This window comes from Urocitellus parryii, chromosome 6 (genome assembly GCF_045843805.1).
Source record: "Urocitellus parryii isolate mUroPar1 chromosome 6, mUroPar1.hap1, whole genome shotgun sequence".
NCBI classification, from domain to species: domain Eukaryota; kingdom Metazoa; phylum Chordata; class Mammalia; order Rodentia; family Sciuridae; genus Urocitellus; species Urocitellus parryii.
This window is the reverse complement of record NC_135536.1, coordinates 173,607,795-173,628,070: the sequence shown is the minus strand read 5'-3', so window position 1 is coordinate 173,628,070 and position 20,276 is coordinate 173,607,795. Positions and strand designations below refer to the sequence as shown.

General features: G+C 39.8%; 1 protein-coding gene across 3 annotated transcripts in view; it reads right to left on the bottom strand.

The window, feature by feature from the left end:
- Positions 1–5,763: 5,763 nt before the first annotated feature.
- Csnk2a1 (casein kinase 2 alpha 1) overlaps positions 5,764–20,276 on the bottom strand; it is a 61,628-nt gene continuing 47,115 nt past the window's right edge. For 2 of the 3 annotated variants that reach the window (XM_077799399.1, XM_026402061.2), the window contains 5 exons: positions 19,962–20,063; positions 18,748–18,848; positions 17,899–18,047; positions 17,023–17,109; positions 13,304–15,905 (listed from right to left, as the gene is read on the bottom strand). In XM_077799399.1, the coding sequence (XP_077655525.1) occupies positions 15,790–15,905; positions 17,023–17,109; positions 17,899–18,047; positions 18,748–18,848; positions 19,962–20,063 (555 nt within the window). In that variant the 3' untranslated portion in view covers positions 13,304–15,789. Of the gene's footprint in view, positions 6,177–13,303; positions 15,906–17,022; positions 17,110–17,898; positions 18,048–18,747; positions 18,849–19,961; positions 20,064–20,276 lie in introns of those variants that run through there. The other variant, XM_026402062.2, reaches the window with a different exon arrangement.

The window sequence follows — 20,276 nt, the reverse complement described above, 5'->3', positions numbered from 1 at the left end:
CTAAGGTGTTCTTTCAGCTTTCCCGAATTCCTGTCCTTGGTTCTGTTATTTTGCAGTGATGGAATATAGGTGGGAAGGTGGGGGACAGGTGAGTTTAAGGAGTAATCTGGGCAGGGACGGCTGCTTCATTAACATTTCCTTGGGATGGGCTCTGGGCCTTGTGGACATTTTCAATTCCCCATTTCCTGGACTCTATTCTCAATGTGGCCTTCATTCTTGATTTTACTAGCTATTAGACCCCATTTACCTAACTACACTAAGTACCTATCTTTAAATCTGGCTTCACTAGTACATGGTTAAGTCCTTTTTTAAAGGGTCCTCATGAGCGGAAAAGATTACTCTGAAGTTTACTTTGACTTTTAAAGTTAATATTCATTAAAATCATAAATTCCCAAAATGTAATTTTTCCTTTTCTTCTTTTTTTCTTTTTGGAACTGGGGATTGAACCCAGGGGGCACTTTACCATTGAGCTGTATCCCCAGCCCTTTTTGTATTTTGAGTCAGTGTCTTTTTAAGTTTTTGGAGGCTGGCTTGGAACTTGCTAGCCTCCTGATTGGGCCTGGAGTGGCGAGATTATTTCAGGTGGGGACCACCACGCTAGGCTTTTAACTTTTTTTTTTTTTTTTTTGGCGGGGGTGGGGTGGAGGGGGAGTTATACAGGGGATTTAACCCAGGAGCCCTTCCCACTGAGCTACATACGGGAGGCCTTTTTCTTTTGAGACTGGGGCTCAAAAAGTTGCTTAGGTTGGCCTGGAATTTGAGATCCTCCTGACTCAGCCTCTGGGGGTTGGGTTGCTGGGATTATAGGCATGCAAAATGTGTCAATACAAACTTAAAATTTCAATTTAAGTCACAAGTGTAAATCTATTATCTAAATACACATTTGTAATTACTACCCCAAGAATGTTAAAATTCTTGAATTATCTTAAGCATTATAAGAATTTATCTTTTTTTTTTCTTCTGGGACAAACACAGGCCTAAAACATGCTAGGCCAGCCCTCAACCACTTACCTACATCCCCAGCCACTGCTGTAAGGATTTAAAGAAACTGTAAGGATTTAAAGTATCACATTTACAGATTCCTTAATGCAAAAAATATTAATGCTGGAAGTCTGACTTGTCTAATCTTTATTACAAACTATTGTTGAGATTAAAAGATGTTTAGGGCTGTGGATGTGGCTCAAGTGGTAGCCCGGGTTCGATCCTCAGCACCACATACCAACAAAGATGTTGTGTCCGCCGAGAACTAAAAAATAAATATTAAAAATTCTCTAAAAAAAATAAAAATAAAAAATAAAACAAAAGATGTTTAGTGCTCCCTGAAGAATTGTCATCCCAATTTAGGAATAACCTGTTCAAGCACTTTGGGTTACAGTGTTTATTCCCTTTACAATTTACTGAGCTAGTTAGTAAGAGTGAGCCAGCTGGATTCTTGCTAGTGACTGGACGGTGGCCCCTCTCTTCCTCACCACTGCAAGTCTAGGAGCTCATCAGTTGTATGGTCATCTTGAGGCTTAGTCAGCCCTTACCCTCTGTACTACAAGGAAGTGCTAGCTCTCAGGAAAAAGGGAGAGACCATCAAGCTCCTGTCAAGTGCTCAGCAAGGTGAAGAACAAGTATCTCATAGATAATTCCTGTCCCAGGTTGGCACCCCACATTTTGGGAAGCCCATTGCCTAATTGTACTTCATCACTATGCAGCTCTGAACGTCATGACCAAGAATACTAGTTTCTTTGCTCACTATTCCCATGCTGTGTCTTTTTGAAAGTAGAGTAGGTATCAGGTATGAATTTGTGGCCTGGGCTTGGAGGCTTGCAGGTGAGCCAGAGTCTGTTAGGCTGGCCTGCCACAGGGCCCAGGACATGAACATCGTACAAAATCTTGAATAACAAACATGGAGATTACTGAACTCAGTTGTTTGTGTAACAAATAATCACTATCCTTACCCAAGACCAAGCCTATGCTGGGACCTAATATTGAAATTTCATTGTGTTCTGGACTCCAGGACAGCCCTGGCTGCTAGGAGAGAAAATTTATTTACTTACAAAGGGTGACAAGTTCTAGGAAAGGGGGAAGACACCTAGAGAGTCTAGAAGCCAAAAGGACAACAAAGCTCACACTGGGGCAGGGGAGGGTGATGAAGTTACCTGGGGAGGTGATGTCTTATAAAGAGGGTTGGGTACATTAAATCAACAATGTAGTTAAGAACATTCTAGACTGAGAAGATAGCCCATATATAGAATTAAGAGTCTAGAAACCAGAAGTGTCTAATGGCCTGCAGTACAGTATGAAAGTGGACTCTGGCTCTAGAGTAGGGCAAGTAGGTGTGCAGGGGGACGCCAGGCAGGTCCTCCTGAACCACACTCAAGTCAGGACTGGATGGAACCAGCTAGACAGCAGTGCTTCAGCACTGATGAGGCATTCAAGGTCATCTAGAATTAATCCTCACTTCCATGTAAGAACCACTTCTGGGCTGGGGTTGTAGCTCAGTGGTAGAGCGCTTGCTTAGCACATGTGAAACACTGGGTTTGATCCTCAGCACCACCTCAAAATAAATAAATAAAGGTGTTGTGTCCATCTACAGCTAAAAAAATTTAAAAAATAAAGATCATGGCTTAAAAAAAATCATGGGGCTGGGTTGTGGCTCAGTGGCAGAGCACTCGTCTCACATGCATGGGACCCTGGATTCGATCCTCAGCACCACATGAAAAATGAGAGAAATAGGGCTGGGGATGTGGCTCAAGTGGTAGCCCGTTTGCCTGGCATGCGTGCGGCCTGGGTTCGATACTCAGCACCACATACAAACAAAGATGTTGTGTCCACCGAAAACTAAAAAATAAATATTAAAAATTCTCTCTCTCTCCCCCCTATCTCTTTATCTTAAAAAAAATGAGAGAAATAAAGGTATTGTGAATAAATATTTAAAAAAAAATCACTTCCACTTATCCATACAATTGCTTATGGGAATATCAAACCTGTGCCAGGCTGAGGTGGGACTTGGAGTGACAGATGATGAATTGTTTTTTTAATAGGAGACAAGTAACCAGAAAGCTATAAAACCAAGTGAAGAGATGTTAAGGAGGGGACAAACTAAAAGACTGGGAGAACATGGAAAATCCCAGAAATCCAGATTCTTAAGTGCAGGGGGCTGGAGCAGAGCTCACTTGGGAAAGTCCTTGTCTAGCACGTGCAAGATCCTGAGTTTGATCATTAATACTGCAAAAAAGAGTAAGTGTAGGGAAATGCTGTACCTAATGTACATGCACTTAACATGTGCAAGGCCCTGGGTTCAATCTAAAACATCACATGGTAAAAAGGAAAAAAGATTGAGTGCAGATCACAAGGAAATGGGTCAGGTCTCTGTGGTAAGTGGATTTCTAAGAGTCCCATGATTCCCACTCAGTGTATATGACTGCCTGTATATTATAGGCGGTACCTGTGAATGTAAGATTTCCCTGGTGAGGATGTCATGCTACATGACGAAGATGAGGGGCTTTTGCAATATAACAAAGGTAATCAAGTTAATCCTCTAGAAGGGGGTCCAGGCCTTCCTGCATGGCAGAGAATGGCAGAAAGCTCATAGGGGAATCCCAAACCAGAGGAAGAGTTCAGCTAATAGTGAGCTTGGAAGAGGGCCTGAGCCTCAGCTAAGAGCATGACCCTGGCTGACACCCTGACTTCACTTCGATGAGACCTGGAACAAAGGACCCAGGTAGTCTGCACTTTGACTCCTGATCCACTGAAAGTGAATAATAAATGTGTATCACTTGAAGATGTTAAATTTATACTTAATACAGTGAGTAAATATTCCATCCCAAACAGGCATCCACAAAAAGGGCATTTATTTGCTCATTTAATTCAGCCTCTCCATCTCTCGACTCACTAATTCTTCATGTTGATTATATTCTCCAACAGACCTTGGGGTCACTACATGACTGGCAGCTCCAATACCACACACTTTACCTTCAGATACTACCCTGGCTTTATGTGTGGTATAAAGACCTCACCACAGTAGAGTCCAATCTTCTCCCCTCATTTTTTAAAATTCTTTCCTCCTCTACCATTCTCCCTCAGAGCTCCTGTAGACAATCACTAATCTGCATTCTGTCACTATAGATGGGTCTGCATTTTTTCAGCATTTTATGTAGATGGAACCACATTGTACCTTGTTTTTTTCATGACTCCTTTTACTCGGCATAATTATTTCTGAAGCAACCTATGTTGCTGCATGAATCATTTATTCCTTTTTATGGTTGAGTAGCATTTTATTATTATGTGAACATACTGCAATTCATTTATCAATACTTAAAATCTTTACATATAAAACAATTAATCTGGGCATGGTGATATACACTTGTAGTCTCAGCTCCTTGGAAGACTGAAGCAAGAGGATCATCTGAGCCCAGAAGGTAGAGACCAGCCTGGGTGACAGAGTGAGACAGTCTCAAAAAAATAAAATAAAATAATAATAAAATAAATAAATAAAAATTAAAAATAACATTGGGGTAGAGGGTTAGGGATGTAGTTTGGCCTCCAACACTGCAAATGAAAAACAACAAAATGCACACACATTTCATTGCTGATGTTTTGGCTTTAAACATCACCATGCCTGGATGGATTGTGTATCTTACACGTAAAAATTTTAAATACTGATAAATTGCAGTATGTCCACATAATAAAATACAACTCAGCATGCTTCTGAATCTCTCTGGGGGGAAAAAGATACTACTTGGCCATTAAAAAGGTGTGGAAAAGCTGCCTGATCCAACTGAAAGCCAAAACTAGTCTACCTGATTTTGCATTGCTCATGAATTTAGACTTTTACTTATTTTGTTGGGGGGGGGGTGAGGAGTGCTAGGGATTTAAACAAGGAGAACTTTATCACAGAGCTTTTTTTCAGCCCTTTTAAAATTTTTAGTTTGAGACAGGGTCATTGTTACATTGCTGAGGCTGGCCTCAAACTTAGTAAGTACAGAGGATACTAAGAATTATAGACTTGTCTACAATTCTGCCTTAGCCTCTGGAGTCACTGGGATTAAAGGCACGTGCCACTGTATCTGGCAGGCTTTTATGTTTTTAAATGTCTGGTGGGGGAAAAAAAATCAAAAGTAGAATACATTCTGGCATATAAAATTATAAGAAGTTCACTAGGCACAGGCCTGTAATTCCAGCAACTTGGGAGGCTGACGCAGGAGGATTGATTACAAGTTTGAGGCCGGTCTCAGAAACTTAGTGAGGTCCTATCTCAAAAATAAAAAATTTAGAAAGGGCTAGGGATATGGATCAGTGCCCCTGGGTACAAACTCTGGTACACACATATACATGAAGTTCAAATCTATGTTCATAGTGTTTTGTTTTTGTTTTTTTAAACTAAAAATAGTCATGTTCATTCACTTACTTGTAGTTTATGACTGCTTTTGTGCTCTAAGGGTAGAGGTCAGTGGTGGCAATAGGGAGAACATATGATCTACAAAACCTTAAGTATTTACTGTATATTCTTTTACAGAAATGTTTGCTAAAACATTACTATGGACTTTATTCTATTTTGGAGGTTGGAGGTATACCTAAGTGGTATAATGTGTGCTTAACATGAACAAAGTCTGGGTTCAATCCCCAGAACCCAAATTAGAAAAACAACAACAAAAAACCCAATAGACTTTAGTTATTTTTAAAGTAATTAAAAATTTTACTTTCATTCCATTTCCAGTGCTCTTACTTTGGTTGTGCAGATCCAGGTTTCTCTCCGATACCATACTCCTTCCCCTGAAGAACTTCCTTCAATATTTCTTACAGAACGGTCTTTTGGTAATGAATTCCTTCAGCTATTTCTCAGTTTGAGAAGTGTTATTTTACTTTTCCTTCATTTTCAAAAACATTTCCATTGAGTATAGGACTCTGAGATTCTGCATTGACAAATTTTTCTTTTCAGTACTAAAATCACTTCATTGTTCTTAGCTTATGTGGTTTTCGACAAGTCTCTAATTCTTAGCATCCTCTGTACATAATGTTTTTTTATTTGCTGGCTGATTTTAAGATTTTCCCTGTCTTGGCATTTTGAACACGATACGCATATAAAATGACTTAGGAAACATGCAACTGAGGAGTCTTTAAAAGGTTTTTTAAAAAGATGAGAAGATTTATTTCTGAAAGATTTCTCTGCACAGTTTAGGATGAATCTGGAAGCAAGAGAGAGAGAAGAAGGCAAGACCAGTTATCAGCTGTGATAATCCAGGCAAGAGAGAATGGTAGCCTGGATGTGGGATTTGGTAAGTTGAATGGTGAGAAGTGGACACATTCAAAATAAATACATATTTTTTTATTAAAATTTAGTTTACTGGACTGGGGATATAGCTTAGTAGTAGAGCACTTGTCTAGCATGCAAACGGCCCAAGGTTTGATCCCCAGTATTGCAAAAATATATGTAAATAAAAATAGTTTACTTTTTTTAACCAGTTTTAAAAATAGTGCTACAATGTTAAAAATAAAAAACCCCATAATATCATGCATATAGTACTACTTGATTTTTCAATTTTAGTCATTATTTACTCCTCCTTATAAAAGACAACTTATTGCTTTTTAAACTGCTTATCCTGTTACCAGCATTATCACAGCTACCCACACTTTCCAGATTTACTCTAAGGAATATTATTATGTTTATTAGATCAATACTTAGTGTTTCCACTAAGGATGCGTAAAATTAATAATCACTTTTTTGGTTTTAGTTTGCTTAGTTTTCTGTTTTAAAAACTTTTTTTTTTTAGAGAGAGTGAGAGAGGAGAGAGAGAGAGAGAGAGAATTTTTAATATTTATTTTTTAGTTCTCGGCAGACACAACATCTTTGTTGGTATGTGGTGCTGAGGATCGAACCCGGGTTGCACGCATGCCAGGCGAGCGCGCTACTGCTTGAGCCACATCCCCAGCCCCTTAAAAACTTTTTTAACTGATGAATTTTAACAAATTTACCAAACATAAATGTATAGTGGATTTGTGTGTGTATGTGTGTTACTGGAGATTGAGTCCAGGGTCTACCACTGCTACATCCCCAGCCCATGAATGTATAGTTTAACAAGTAATTACAGAGAAAAACCACATGTAACCACCACCCCAATAAGTAGAACGCTACATGCCCCCAGAAGATTTCTTTGTGTAGTGAGAATTTGTGTTGTTTCAGGAAAGTATCAAAGCCTGATTTGATCTCTGTTGTTTGAAAACAATAATTGTCCCTGATATATACATACACAGTTGGTCCCATATAACTATGGGTTCTCCATCATGGATGCAACTAAACCAGAACAAAAAATATTTGGAAAGCTGGGGGTGGTGGCACACAACTGAAATCCCAGCAACTTTGGAGGAAGGAGGATTCCAAGTTACAGATCAGCCTTAGTGAGACCCTGTCTCAAAACTAAAAAAAAAAAAAAAAAAAAAAAAACATTTGGAAGGACTGAGGATGTAGCTCAGTGATAAAGTGCCACTGGGTTCAATCCCCAGTCAAAACAAAACAAAATCCAGAAAAAACAAAATATGTCTGGACTCATATATGGTCTATTTTGTCATTATGCCCAAACATAGCATAATATTTATTTATATAACATTTAAATTGTATTAGGTAATGATAAGGTTATATACTATAACATTTTATATAAGGGACTTGAGTATCTGTGAATTTTAGTATGGGTGTGTACATGTCCCAGAACCAGTCCTCCATGGATCCAAGGGATGACTATATATGTAACATGTATAACTTAGGTAATACAATTAAATAGAAATTACCCACAATTCCTATTCCTCAATGCTAACAAGCTAAGAATTGGCATAATCCTTTTCATGTATACCATACATACAAATGTTATTTGTGGCCAATTGCATTACTGGTTTCAATTCTTCACTGCCCTATAACAAACTATATATACATACTGTTTGTCCTGTTAACTTCTAATTTACCCAATGTGGAATGTGTACCTCCCTGTTCTACTGCTGTTGGGCTTGGCCATGTGACTTGCTCTGACCAATGGGATAACAGTGCATGTGACATGGCAAATCCTTGACATGTGCCTATGTGATTTCATTTGGCTTCTGTGCTTCAGCAGTCTATCCTGAATAGAGCATGTCCTGGGCAGCATCAGCTTCGGCATGGGACCCAGAGGAACCACATGGAATGAATGTGAGTTCAATTCTCATGGAGTTGCCCAAACTAAATAATCATCAGTTTGAGGCAGAGTTGCTTGGCTGGACCCAGTCTTGATCAGCTGAACTATTGTTGATCTAGAGAGTTATGTGAAGACAAGACTTGAGAGTGAACAAAATCAAGAGAAAGAAAATGTTTCTCTTGTGAATGGTTAGAAACCTGGACAAGGGCTGGTTGTTACACTACATGCCTGTAATCCTAGTGGCTTGTGAGGTTGAAGCAGGAGAACTGCCAAATTTGAGGCCAGCCTCAGCAACTTAGTGAAAACCTGTCTCAAAAAAATAAAAAAGGAAAGGAAGCAAGCAAGCTAGCTGGACAAGGATCCTGGCTGGGCAAAAGCAGCACAGGAAGACAGCAAAAATGAGCCAGGAGTTCCAACCTCAGATGTGGCCCCAGGTAGCCTGAGCTTCTTAAATCTGGGCCATTCCCTGGCAACACAGGAAGTTGCTCCTGAAAATGCTTTTGTGACCTTTCTCCCTTCTCTAAGAGTTCAGGGCTCTTTCCTAGTGAGTTTTCCCACAACACCTATCTTAACTTCATCTCCCAGAGGCAACTATAGTATGCTTTGTTTTCTTCCAGTTTTGTTCCCCTGGAGACAAGTTTTTTTTTTTTTTTTTTTTTTTTTTTTTAAGTATCAGGGGACTGTTTCAGTTTCTGCCCTGAACATCTTTGAGGCTGCCTCCCACCTCCTGGGGGCATTCAAACTTTATCATCTGGCCTGAGTCTCATATGTATGTAGGCCTGGTATCTTGTTTGGAGTCCACTAGTAACACCTTCAAAATTAATTCTCTTCCTCTCTGCCACCTGAGAATTTTGATTTCTTTCTTTAAAATGCGCTATTTATTTGAAAGTATTTTGACTAGTACCGGCAATGTGCTTATGATACAAGTGGGTACCTATGCAAGTTCACTCAATTTACCACACTGACTGCAAATCTGCAATTTTCCTAGGGAATCTATTTATACATTGATTGTGGTGCTGGGGATTGGTCAACCAATGGCCTCACCGAGGTCACAAGTGCTCTACTACTGAGCTACATCCCCAGCCCTTCCTAAGGAATTAAACAAGCTGGGCTATCTCATCTACATAATCGTCTATCACTTTTCTATTTTAAAATAAAACATTTCCCCACAGGCTTGTACCTCATCCCTCACACCCCAGTATTCAGCACAGGGCCAAGCTCATGGATACCAGCAAATGTTTGCTGAAGGACATCTCATACAGAAATGAACTCTGGAAAGACCAGTCAAAGGAGGGGGGTGCGTGGGGTGGGGTTAAGAGCCTGGCTGAACCCTGGTAAATGGGGAACAAAATAGGGTGTGAAGAAATGAATGGAATTAGGCTTCTTTGTAAAAATTTCACCGTGAAGCTCCCAACTGCTCAATACACAGAAGCAAGGTCTGAATACAAATGCTGCTCTATGGCTGCTGAGAGCGACTCACAAGATGCCATATCAGGATGCCACTTACCAGCTGCTGCATTTTTCCTTTCTCTCATTAGAGGAGCCAAGACAACTCTGTCAAAGCAGGTGATGCAAGACTGTTGCTGACTCAGAAATATTCAAATCCCTTAGGTACTTCTCCAAGAAACAGATTGGCAATCTGGAGGTACCTGGGGAAGAGTTTCTTACATTGCGGTCAGTAAGAGTCCCTGGTGATTGTGGCCACAGGGAGACAAATTGTTTGTAGCTAGCTATGGTGAAAAAATACTTGGCTTTCAGCAGAGAAGTTTAAAATTCAGAATGATAGAACTTCAAGAGGGGACAATGGTGGCCTTTGTACAAATCAGAAACTCGACTTACATCTGTTCAAAACCCGTCAGGTTTAATGCAAATTATTATTATTATTTTTCTGGCAAATACTGCCATCTCCTGGAAAATAGTAAGAAAAATCCCAAACACACAAATCATGAGATCTCTACAATTAAGGCATCCTTTTTAACACATACTCTACACAACTAGACAAATCAAAGTAGAAAGGAAAATCTGGTCCAATTCTATTGTATGATTAACACTGTGCTGGACACTTTCCATATTTATCATCTAAATGTGAACTACCAAAGTATAAAACAGCAATCTTTGCCCTAATTTTAATGCTGAAGAAAATATTAGGACCTCTGGGGCAAGAAGGACGAGAAAGGGAAGATGAGGACCCATCTGTTTTGGTAATAAGGATTTAACTTGGGTAGCAGGTTTATGGGTGTGTTACAGCTTTCCTTAAAATCTGATACACGTGTAAAAATGTTTTATAATAAGTCACTTGTGTAAATATTCAGAGAGGTTAAGTAACTGAACCCAAATCATCTAGCCAGAGCTGATTAGAAGCAGGGAATCTGTGGTTCTACTAAGTTGCTTCTCTGAAGACATAAATTCACCCCAGTCTATAAAGTACTTATCTATGTAAAATGAATTCCAAGTTGGGTACAGTGGCCCACGCTCTTAATATCAGCAGTTAGGGAGGATCACAAGTTTGAGACCATCCTCAGCAACTGAGTAAGATCCTGTCTCAAAATAAGGAGGACTGTAGCTAAGTGGTAAAGCACCCCTGGGTTCAATCCCCAGCACCAAAATAAAACAAGATGAACTCCCGACTCAAAATATCCTTACACCTTCTGTACATCTTCTTACTACATACAAGTGGTAGAAAGTAGGGAGACTGCAGCATTTTAGTCTATTAATTTGACTACGATCTTTGCTAAGCCTTTAGTCATCTATGATTTCACTAGAGATCATTTAATGAAATATTTTCTTGTTATGTTAGCTTGTTTCATGGCTTATAATTACAGATACAAACCTCAGGGCAAGGATACCACCTTATAATATTGAGATGCTCTTTATGCGACAATACTTCCATTTACTTATTTTGTGTGTGGGGGGAATCAATGACGGTGACAGTAGGAGTGTAGGAGGAACTACCTATTTTTAAGAATCATGCTCTTCCATCTAGTCCTCTTAAATCTTAAGGGATGATGGGCCTTTTTTTTTTTTTTTAAAAAAAAGAAGCAGCTTTTTATAAGGATGCACAGATAAGACATGCAAGGTAATCAAGTGTACCTGTATGTGGAAAGATAATTAAATGAAAAGGTACTAAATGAAAAGTTTATGGCCAGAAGAAACGATAATCCTATAAAAGTTTAGGTATGAGGCTGGGGATATAGCTCAGTTGGTAGAGTGCTTGCCTCCACATGCTATGAAGAAAAAGAACATGGGTAGAAACAGCAGTGGGAAAAGCAGGGGAGATCACTTTAGATGAGTTAGGATCAAGGTTTTTAGACACGTTCTTTGAGGCAGGACTGAAAACCACTTCAGAGCCTTTCGGTGAACTTTTTCCTTCACCAGGAATAGGCCCTGGCCAGCCTGGGTTACCTAGGACCATACAGTCTCTAAAGCTGAAGCACAAGGGAGGCAAGGGCTGGTGATTAATAAACAACTCCTTACACCCAATTCTAATCTTGGGAGAGAATCTGCTGGTGGGAATCTGTAGGTGGTGACAAAAGTAGATTTTCAGGATGTTCTCAGTGGTCAGTTCTAATTATAACTGTACTTAATAGGTGAAAATGAAATTTCAAGAGCAAGAGAAAATGAAAACCCCCAATTGTGTCAATCTCCGAATTTCTCTACTATTTTATGACTATACTAATTTAGCCCTATTCTGAAGAGCTATTTCATCAAATATACTGTATCTGACAGTCACACTGTAATGTCTTGTCTCATGTACACATTCAAAAAGTTGGATCCTGAGGGATAATTTCAAATACAAGATATTACACAAGAGTTCCTTATATCCAAACCTTTCTCAATTCCCAATAATCTCAACCTCAACATATCGGGGCCATAAAATAGTAGTACACAGGGAACACTTAAAGGAAACTAGATAATCTGGGATACTAATATTTTCTCTGATTTCAAAATTTTAAACTGTGTTTAAATGAGAATTAAAAGCAATTCAAGTCTACTTTTGTGGGTTTTACTAAGTTGGTATTGATAAGCCAGTGACATGTTTTACCTCTTCCCCAGCCTTATAATGGTTTATGTTCAAGTCATCAAGTATGTTCCCACAAGCCCACCAGCACACACTCAATCCAGGTCCCCAAAACTTAACAAGTGGCCTCCAGGGCTGGACTACCTGCAAAGATGACCCTTCAAAGGACTTATGCCACTTACTGGTCTTTTCTGCTAAAACAAGCCTTTGTATTTAAGCGCTAAACTTCGTAAAACTAGTGTCAGAGCTGAAAAAGATCTCAGAAGACACCTCAGTCTCCCTGAGCTTAAATACACACAGAGGTACCAAGGAAGGGCCTTTGCCAGAGATTGTACTGGGAATTACAGTTCAAGTCAAGACCAAGGACTAAAACTCCATAGCAAAGGGCCAGAGGGCCTTTATGAGGGCCTAACAGGTGCCAGACACATGACATATACTGTCACTAAATTCCAAGGCATCAGAGGCTCCATTTAATAGATGAAACTAACTCAGAAGTGAAGTGGTTTGCCTAGTAACCAAGTATGTGAGAAGGGGAGGACTGAACAGTCTTGTTTGGCAACAACATCATTTTCCATTCACGGTACCCTGAGGTCAAAAACTCCCAGACTGCCGAGCTTCTCAAACAATCTCAATTCCACTTGTCATCTCCATCAACCCAATACTAAATTTAAACCAAGTGAAAGCTATCTAAGCACACACGGTGTCGGGTGGAGAAGCATATTGCTCAGGCTGCAGGGACATTTCATTTATTTAAATGTTTTTATTTAAAAAAAAAAAATTAAAGACCTTCATGGCACAACTTCTTCCCAGCACAGTTATGATTTAGTTATACCAATTACAATACAATTACAACCAATAAATCAAAGTGAGGGAGGACTTCTGACTTTAAATTTAAAAAGGTGGGGGTGAAGAGACCACTTCAAACAAGGTTAAAAAATGTTAAAACCCTTTCAGAGTAACTGCCAACATAGCCATTCTATATTGGCATTCCGTTTCCTGCCATCTAAGCAATGCAGACACAGGTAGTGCTGAGAAATAGTGTCCCAATACAAGGTATGCAGATGAGGTAATTTACAACAACACAGAAGTTGTTACTCTGTAAACCCTTGCCCCACCCACCCACCCAAATGGGTCTTTAAAAAAAAAAAAAAAAAAAAAACTCTCTCCATGCTTCTGCAATGACTCCTTAAGTAGCATTTTTAAAAAGATTTATGTATTTTAAAAGGCTCTTGGTGGCACTTCAGAGTCCTCTGCAGTCACCTTCAGTTCTCACAAGGTCTGAGAGGTATGAGGAGGTCCACTGTCTGTAGCTCTCCACATCAATCTCAGCTACAACTAGATTTCTGAGCTACAAGACTGGGGTGTGAAGCATTGATTTCCAACCCTCCTCCCCCACCTCAAAAGAAAAAAATTCATTAATCATAAGCGTCCTGTTCAAGCACAATCCAGTGCAAACGTAATCACAAATTGCATCTCTGGCACATCTGGTGCTTTTTAGCTTCTGCACAAGTTCAACATGGTAACCCTCACAGCATTCTAGGGCATCAAAGGGTCAAGTACAATAAATAATCACTGTAAGTGGCTACAAGGAAGAAAATCATCCTGTCACAGTCAGAATGTTTTCCCTTCAGCTCTCCCTACAGTTGAGAAGCATTATAAAAGGAGGCGTCGGCTTCCTCTAGAGTTTACCATTATATTCCCCAAAGCCACCATCTTGATAAAGTTACTAAAACCAAGATGGATTACAAAGTTAGATAAGTTCATTAAAGTCAACTCCCTAAACAACTGCTTATTTATGATGCCCAGGTGAGAAAGGCTCGTGAATCTATAAGGTAGGAGAATGGGGAACTAAGATTTTAGGCCTTAAAATACGTTGGAAGAAATTTTTCCTAGTCCCCATAAGCAGCTACTGTAATGAAATAACAGGAGAAAATACAGAGCTGATGGTTTTGCTATTGTGCTTAAAAAACTAGGCTTCCTTAGTGAAGCACCTGATAAACTTAGGTGGTTGGAGTACAGTGGAAAGTCCACTTTATACACACACACAAACACACAAAAACTGGCGACTTTTCCCATCCCCAATCCCTGCACTGCTGACACAAAATGAGTTTTATGGCAAAGGATCCTTAATCCCCAGAGACGCTTTGGCTTGTGGTGCTTTTTTAAGGCCTCTCTGCCCTGCCCAGTACCATGGGTCAAACAAGGGGTGTATAAAAACCGGGGCTTTGGGAAGCCTCCATGGTACAGGGCTGCAGGCCCCTCAGATGTGAATGTGAAACACCCACCCAGCGAGACCTTTACACAGGGAACTTAAATCTAACCTTGATAAATAAAACCAAACGTTTATTTACACCAAAGAATTCCAACACTGGATCTTTCACATATGAAGGACAAAGTATTATATATATACACACAGCAAGGGGTGGCAGGGCTGTAACAAGAGTTGATAGTGGCCCACGATTACAGGTCTACCATTACAGGTCTACCATTTCTGTTTCACTGGAAATAGTGGCTCTGCTCCTGCCTTTTAGATATATTTATAAGACCGAGGAACAGGTCTTCTCATTGGATGGCATGTAAAGGAAGGGAGGGTAGGAGGAAAAGAAGGTAGAAAGCTTAAAATGAAACTCAGCGTGGCCTCACCGCCCATTAGCTCTCAGAGCTGCTATCATGAAACCTACATAGAAAATGTTTCTTTTGAGAAAAGCAGTAAGTTATGCCCAGTAACCAAGTGACTTCAACATGGCCAAGTCAAAGAAAATGAAAAGATTTTTGCCTTCTCCCTCCTACCAGCTATTGAGCACAGAATGTTGGGAGATGAAAGGAGAAAAGATCAAGGTAGGAAGGAGCCCAGGAGGGAAGGTATCACAATTTTAAACTAAACTAAAACTAAAATTATAAGTGAGCTGGATTTAGGGTTAGGTCAGTAAGACATGATTCATACTAAACAGAAGTTTTTAGGATCTGTCTGCACTTTGTGTAGATTTTCAACATCTCAACATAAGTAAGACACGCTTCCACTAGAGTCGCCAGGATAACCACACTGAAGCACTTCTGGAGTAAAGTGATGTAAGTGACCAGCAGTACACTGCTCTTAGATTGGGTCCGCCCTGCCTCTCTTCCTTCCTGCCTCCTGAGAAGTTACGTTTTTGTAATCTCTGGAGAAGAGTGTGAGATACACCCCCCAAAGTATAGGAAGATGGGGGAAGCAACAGTGGGAATGGGAAGAAATCTCCGCCCAAATGCAGCAGCTGGGATTGAGGCTGGTTTATCTTTGTTCTTTAGTCATGAGGAACTGAATTTGGAAGGGGAGAAAAAAAATCTGTCCGTGAAATATTCCACCTGCAGGTAATTTTTCAGGGAATCCCCTGAGTTATGAAAAGTTCGAGTTAAAACAAAAAAGAAAAAAGAAAAAAAAAAGTAAAAGAAAAAAAAAAAAAAGAAAAAGAAAATCAGCCTATTATAATTTTTTTTTTATGACTGAACTACTATAAATCCACAAGCAACGGTTCAGACACGGTGCTTCTGAAGTGTTCACCCCTCCCCGCCAGGCGCAAGCTGCATCAAGGAGAAGGTGGACCTCCCCACCTCTGCTCAGGCATCAGTAGACAGATGGGGCCATTACTGCTGAGCACCAGCGGCAGCTGGAACAGGCATCCCCAGGGGGTTGGCAGCAGCAATCACTGGTGAGCCTGCCAGAGGTCCAAGGGGCGATGGGGTTGGCACTGAAGAAATCCCTGAAAGAAAACAGCTAACAGTGAGTCAGAGATACCAAGCACAGCAACAGCAGTCACTAGTTTTTCCTAGGACTCTTTTCCTTAATGAAGGCTCCCTCCTGGTCAATTTTTTACCCATTATCTTGGAATCAGATCTCTAACAGAACATGAAACACTTACTCATTCTTTTCTATAGCCACATGATATCCCACTGAACAGATGCCCCATAACTGATTTAACCAGTTCCCTACTGATAACTGTTTTCAAGTAAGTAATCTCGGCTGTACATTATTGTGCACATAGGTAAAATACTTTAAGAGGATAAAAAATAAATGGCAGCTAGTTCTTTAAAAAAAAAAGAATTGAGGGGGCTGGGGATGTGACTCAAGCGGTAGCACGCTCGCCTGGCATGCGTGCAGCCCGGGTTCAATCCCCAGCACCACATACAAAAAAAAAAAAAAAAAAAAAGAATTGAGACAGGCACAGTGGCACCCATCTATAATCCCAGGTACTTAGAAAACTGAGATCAGAAGTTTGCAATTTGAGGCCAACCTTAGCAACTTACTGAGACTCTCAGGATAAAAAAAAGGGCCAAGGATGTTGCTTGGTGGTAAAGTGCTCCTGGGTTCAATTCCCAGCACCAGGGAAAAAAAAAACAACTAAATGAAATGGCTGGGGAATGTAGCTCACTGATACAATGCTTACCTCACATGCATGTGGCCCTGGGTATCACTGGTCCCCAGTACAAAGAATACAGCAATCATTTGAGGGTATATGAGTAAATGCCTTATAATCACCAGTGTATCTACTTGGATGTTACCTGAATGCATAATTCTTAGGGTATGGGCCTATAGATACTTTTGAATAATTGTACATTTTATTAAAAATCACAAAACCACAGTTTAATAATATTGGAAAACAATTTTGTATGAATTATACTCCATAGTCAAGAGAGTGTCACTAAAGTAAATTTAAGTATAAAATGCACCTTGAGACCTGATGGGAAAAGCCACATGGGCCGGTCTGTCATCAAGGACATCCCACAGATAAGATACATAAGAAATCAGGCCCAAAGAAGGCATGAAACTAACAGTAATGGACTTCTACATTTTAAATGGGAATATACCAACAAACTGACCTGACATCATATTGGCGCTGCTGACAGGTGTACTGCCCCCTGGCATGTTAGATGAACCCATTCGAGCCTGGTCCTTTACAACAGTGTCTAGAAAAGAGACAAAAGGTTAGGCTCTGTTTTGTTTGAAGGCTAAACTACCAACCTTGGGGGGCCTTATAGTAGCCACCTTCAAACTTTGCATTTTATCCTACTCCATATTATTCCTGGAACTTAAGGTAGTAATTGCCTTCACCATAAATTATACAAGTAGCTTAAAGCAGAAATACCTTTTCTGTCCAACGGTGACAAAGGTAAACTCTGAAACCAAATCGTAGGAAGTTAAGGTAATTACCATAATAGCGCTAACTTAAGATGTTAAGTTGGTAGTGATGAAGTTGGGGCTTAATGGAAACAAATACAGTCTAACTTGATCAAGACAACACTCCTCAGGGAACAATCAACACTGATGTGTCACTGTAGCAGCATTTAATCCAGGACAGCACAATTAGCTATAGTCATAAACATAAATCAAAGTCTACCTATAATATTATAAGCCTTACTGGGTCTCCCCAACAAATGATTACGAGAGAAAGGACAGATGTAGTACTGTTCATTTCTAATTCAACTATTCCAGACCACCCTCTAAACAGTAAATTTATAGATTTGAAACCTCCCCCTAAATTTGCACAATGGTTGCCATCGATGTTCACTTGAAGATACCGAGGCTCAATGTGGGCCAAGTAACTTGCAGGGAGCTAACAGGAGCTAGACTGCAGCTCTCTCCAAGGGGACCAAGGGAGCAGAGCTCTCTTCACAGCATACATTCTGCCTCACTTCTCACATTCTGCTGGGAAGTGATGGGAGAGCCTCCACAGGCTGTGTGCAGTTAAGACTCACAGAAATAGGGATGTTCCATGGCCTCTCTTGCAGTGAGCCGTGACTGGTGGTCATACCGCAGCAGCTTGTCCAAAAAATCCAAGGCCTCAGGGCTGACAAGGTGCTGGTTTTCACTATGTACAAAGCGTTCCCATCGCTTACGAGAGTGTCTACAAGGACAAAAGGGGGAATGAGAAATGGATCACAGGGATAAATAAGCCCAATATTTCATTGCTACATCTTCCTCAGCCAACAGAAAAGAAAGGCAAAATTCAAGATAGCAGTCTTGTACCACTCTACCACAGTAGGGGTGGGGTGGGGTGAGAAGATGACAAAGCTAATTGGAGGCTGAAAGTAGGAGCGTTACAAAAAAGAGAAATCCGAGTCCTCCAATTTTAAGATCCATGAATTCAGGTTATTTTATAGGATGTTGTGAAGGTTCCTTGCAGCAATGAGGGTAGGAGGCTAAGCTAACTAGACCTCTTTCCTGTTCCCATACACATCCCCGACAACTTTGCCACTAGCGAGCAGAAGCCCTTGCATTAGGAAAGTCCACAAATTTCTGTTAAAACCTAAATCAAGAGAGATTCTGATTTGTGCCTCAACTGTAACCCTTACTCTAAAACCCGTTTCATTAATTTCATAGGAATTCTCTTATTATAATCCTCATACTTAAAATCCTCTAAGTGAATGTGAGAAATAGTCATTTAACCCAATGCTTTACAAGCCTGTTCAATGCAGCATCCTGCAGCACCAGAACATGGGCACTCTAGCATTGCTGGCAAAACCTACAGAACTATTTCAAGAATCCAAAGCGTTAGCTCAAACCTAAGCAATTATGTCAGAGATGCACAGATTTTATGGACTTACCTGCCCAAGATATCATTGAAACGTGGATCTAATTCAATGTTGTATTTGTCAATATAGTCATATAAATCTTCTGTCCCCAGAACCTTGGCTATCCTCACCAACTAGTATTAAAGAAAGACAAAAACCCAAACCACAAGTACATTACATGATTAAATCAACAACCACAACCAAATTAACAGAAAGGCACCATTATGCCTATAGGTATGAATGTTACCTCCTAATAGTTTGTGGTTCAAATTTGTGTGCAGCAGGAATGAACTGACATAAAATTCTCAAATCAACTCAATGTGAAAATGTTAGAAAAAACTGCTTTTTAACTTTCCCCTTGAAATGTTCCCTACTGGAACTGCGCCCCTCACCCTGCCAACCCAACTGAAGATATCACTTTTTTTGGGAAGCTGACCTTGCACATGAAGAATACTCTCCACCACTGTCTTTGTACCTTGGTACTCTTGATAGTTACAGCTCTAATTAATTTCCTTATCTGTTTAATTCTCTTACAGATGCTCTATGAACTACTTGATAAAGACTGAGTCCTGCGTGGCACCTGACAGTTACTGCCTTTGTCAGGTTGTATTCTATCATTCATTAGAAATGAATACTCAATGGGAACAAGGCAACAGTACCTTCCACAAGGTGCTAGAATTATGCTAGCTCCTCATGAATGAAATGGCCCCTTGATCTTCAAGGGGAAAGTGGAGTTAGTCTAAAAAACACCATCTCTATTTCTACTGATATGTATCAACTCAATCCATATAAAGAAATGGATCACAGAAATATTACATATAAACCAACATATAAGAGAGAATATTTCCAACTCTAATGAAAGCTTACAGTAGGAGATTCTTTGGTAATGTACACTTTTTAATCTGAATAACAGTTGCACGATTGGTTTAATATAATTCTTTGAAATATACACATGCTTAATATTCATATGTATATTTCACAATAAAACAAGTACTGCAAACTAAAAAGACAGAAGAGAAAAAAGACTGTCTGATTTCAAAAAGCTAAGTTGGTGGCTACCAAGTATCAACTTGAAGATGAATGTCATGTTGACTGAACAAGCAGTAAATTGAAAACTTTTCTCTATCCTCAGAGATAGGATAGAGGGCTAAGCATCTGTATTTTAGACAAGTCCACTGAGGTTTCTAACGAGGATGCAGGTCTGGTCATCACTACATAAGTTTCTTAATGGGAACAATGTATATCACCTGATCATAATTGTCATGTCCATGGAAAAATGGCTCCTTCCGGAAGATCATACTTGCCAGCATACAACCCAAGCTCCACATATCCAAACTATAATCGTACATCTGCATTAAAACAAAGTAATTGTTATCATATGTGAATGCCCAGGCTTTTGACTTTAAAGCAGAAAATTGTCTATTATTAAAAAAGAAAAAAAAAAATTCCTCTGAGAAAAAACAGAGGCATATTATCTTTTCTTTTTATGCATTCATGCAATTTTATAACAATGTGCACATACTACTTTAAATTGCTTTTTAAAAAAAACGTACATAAGAAAA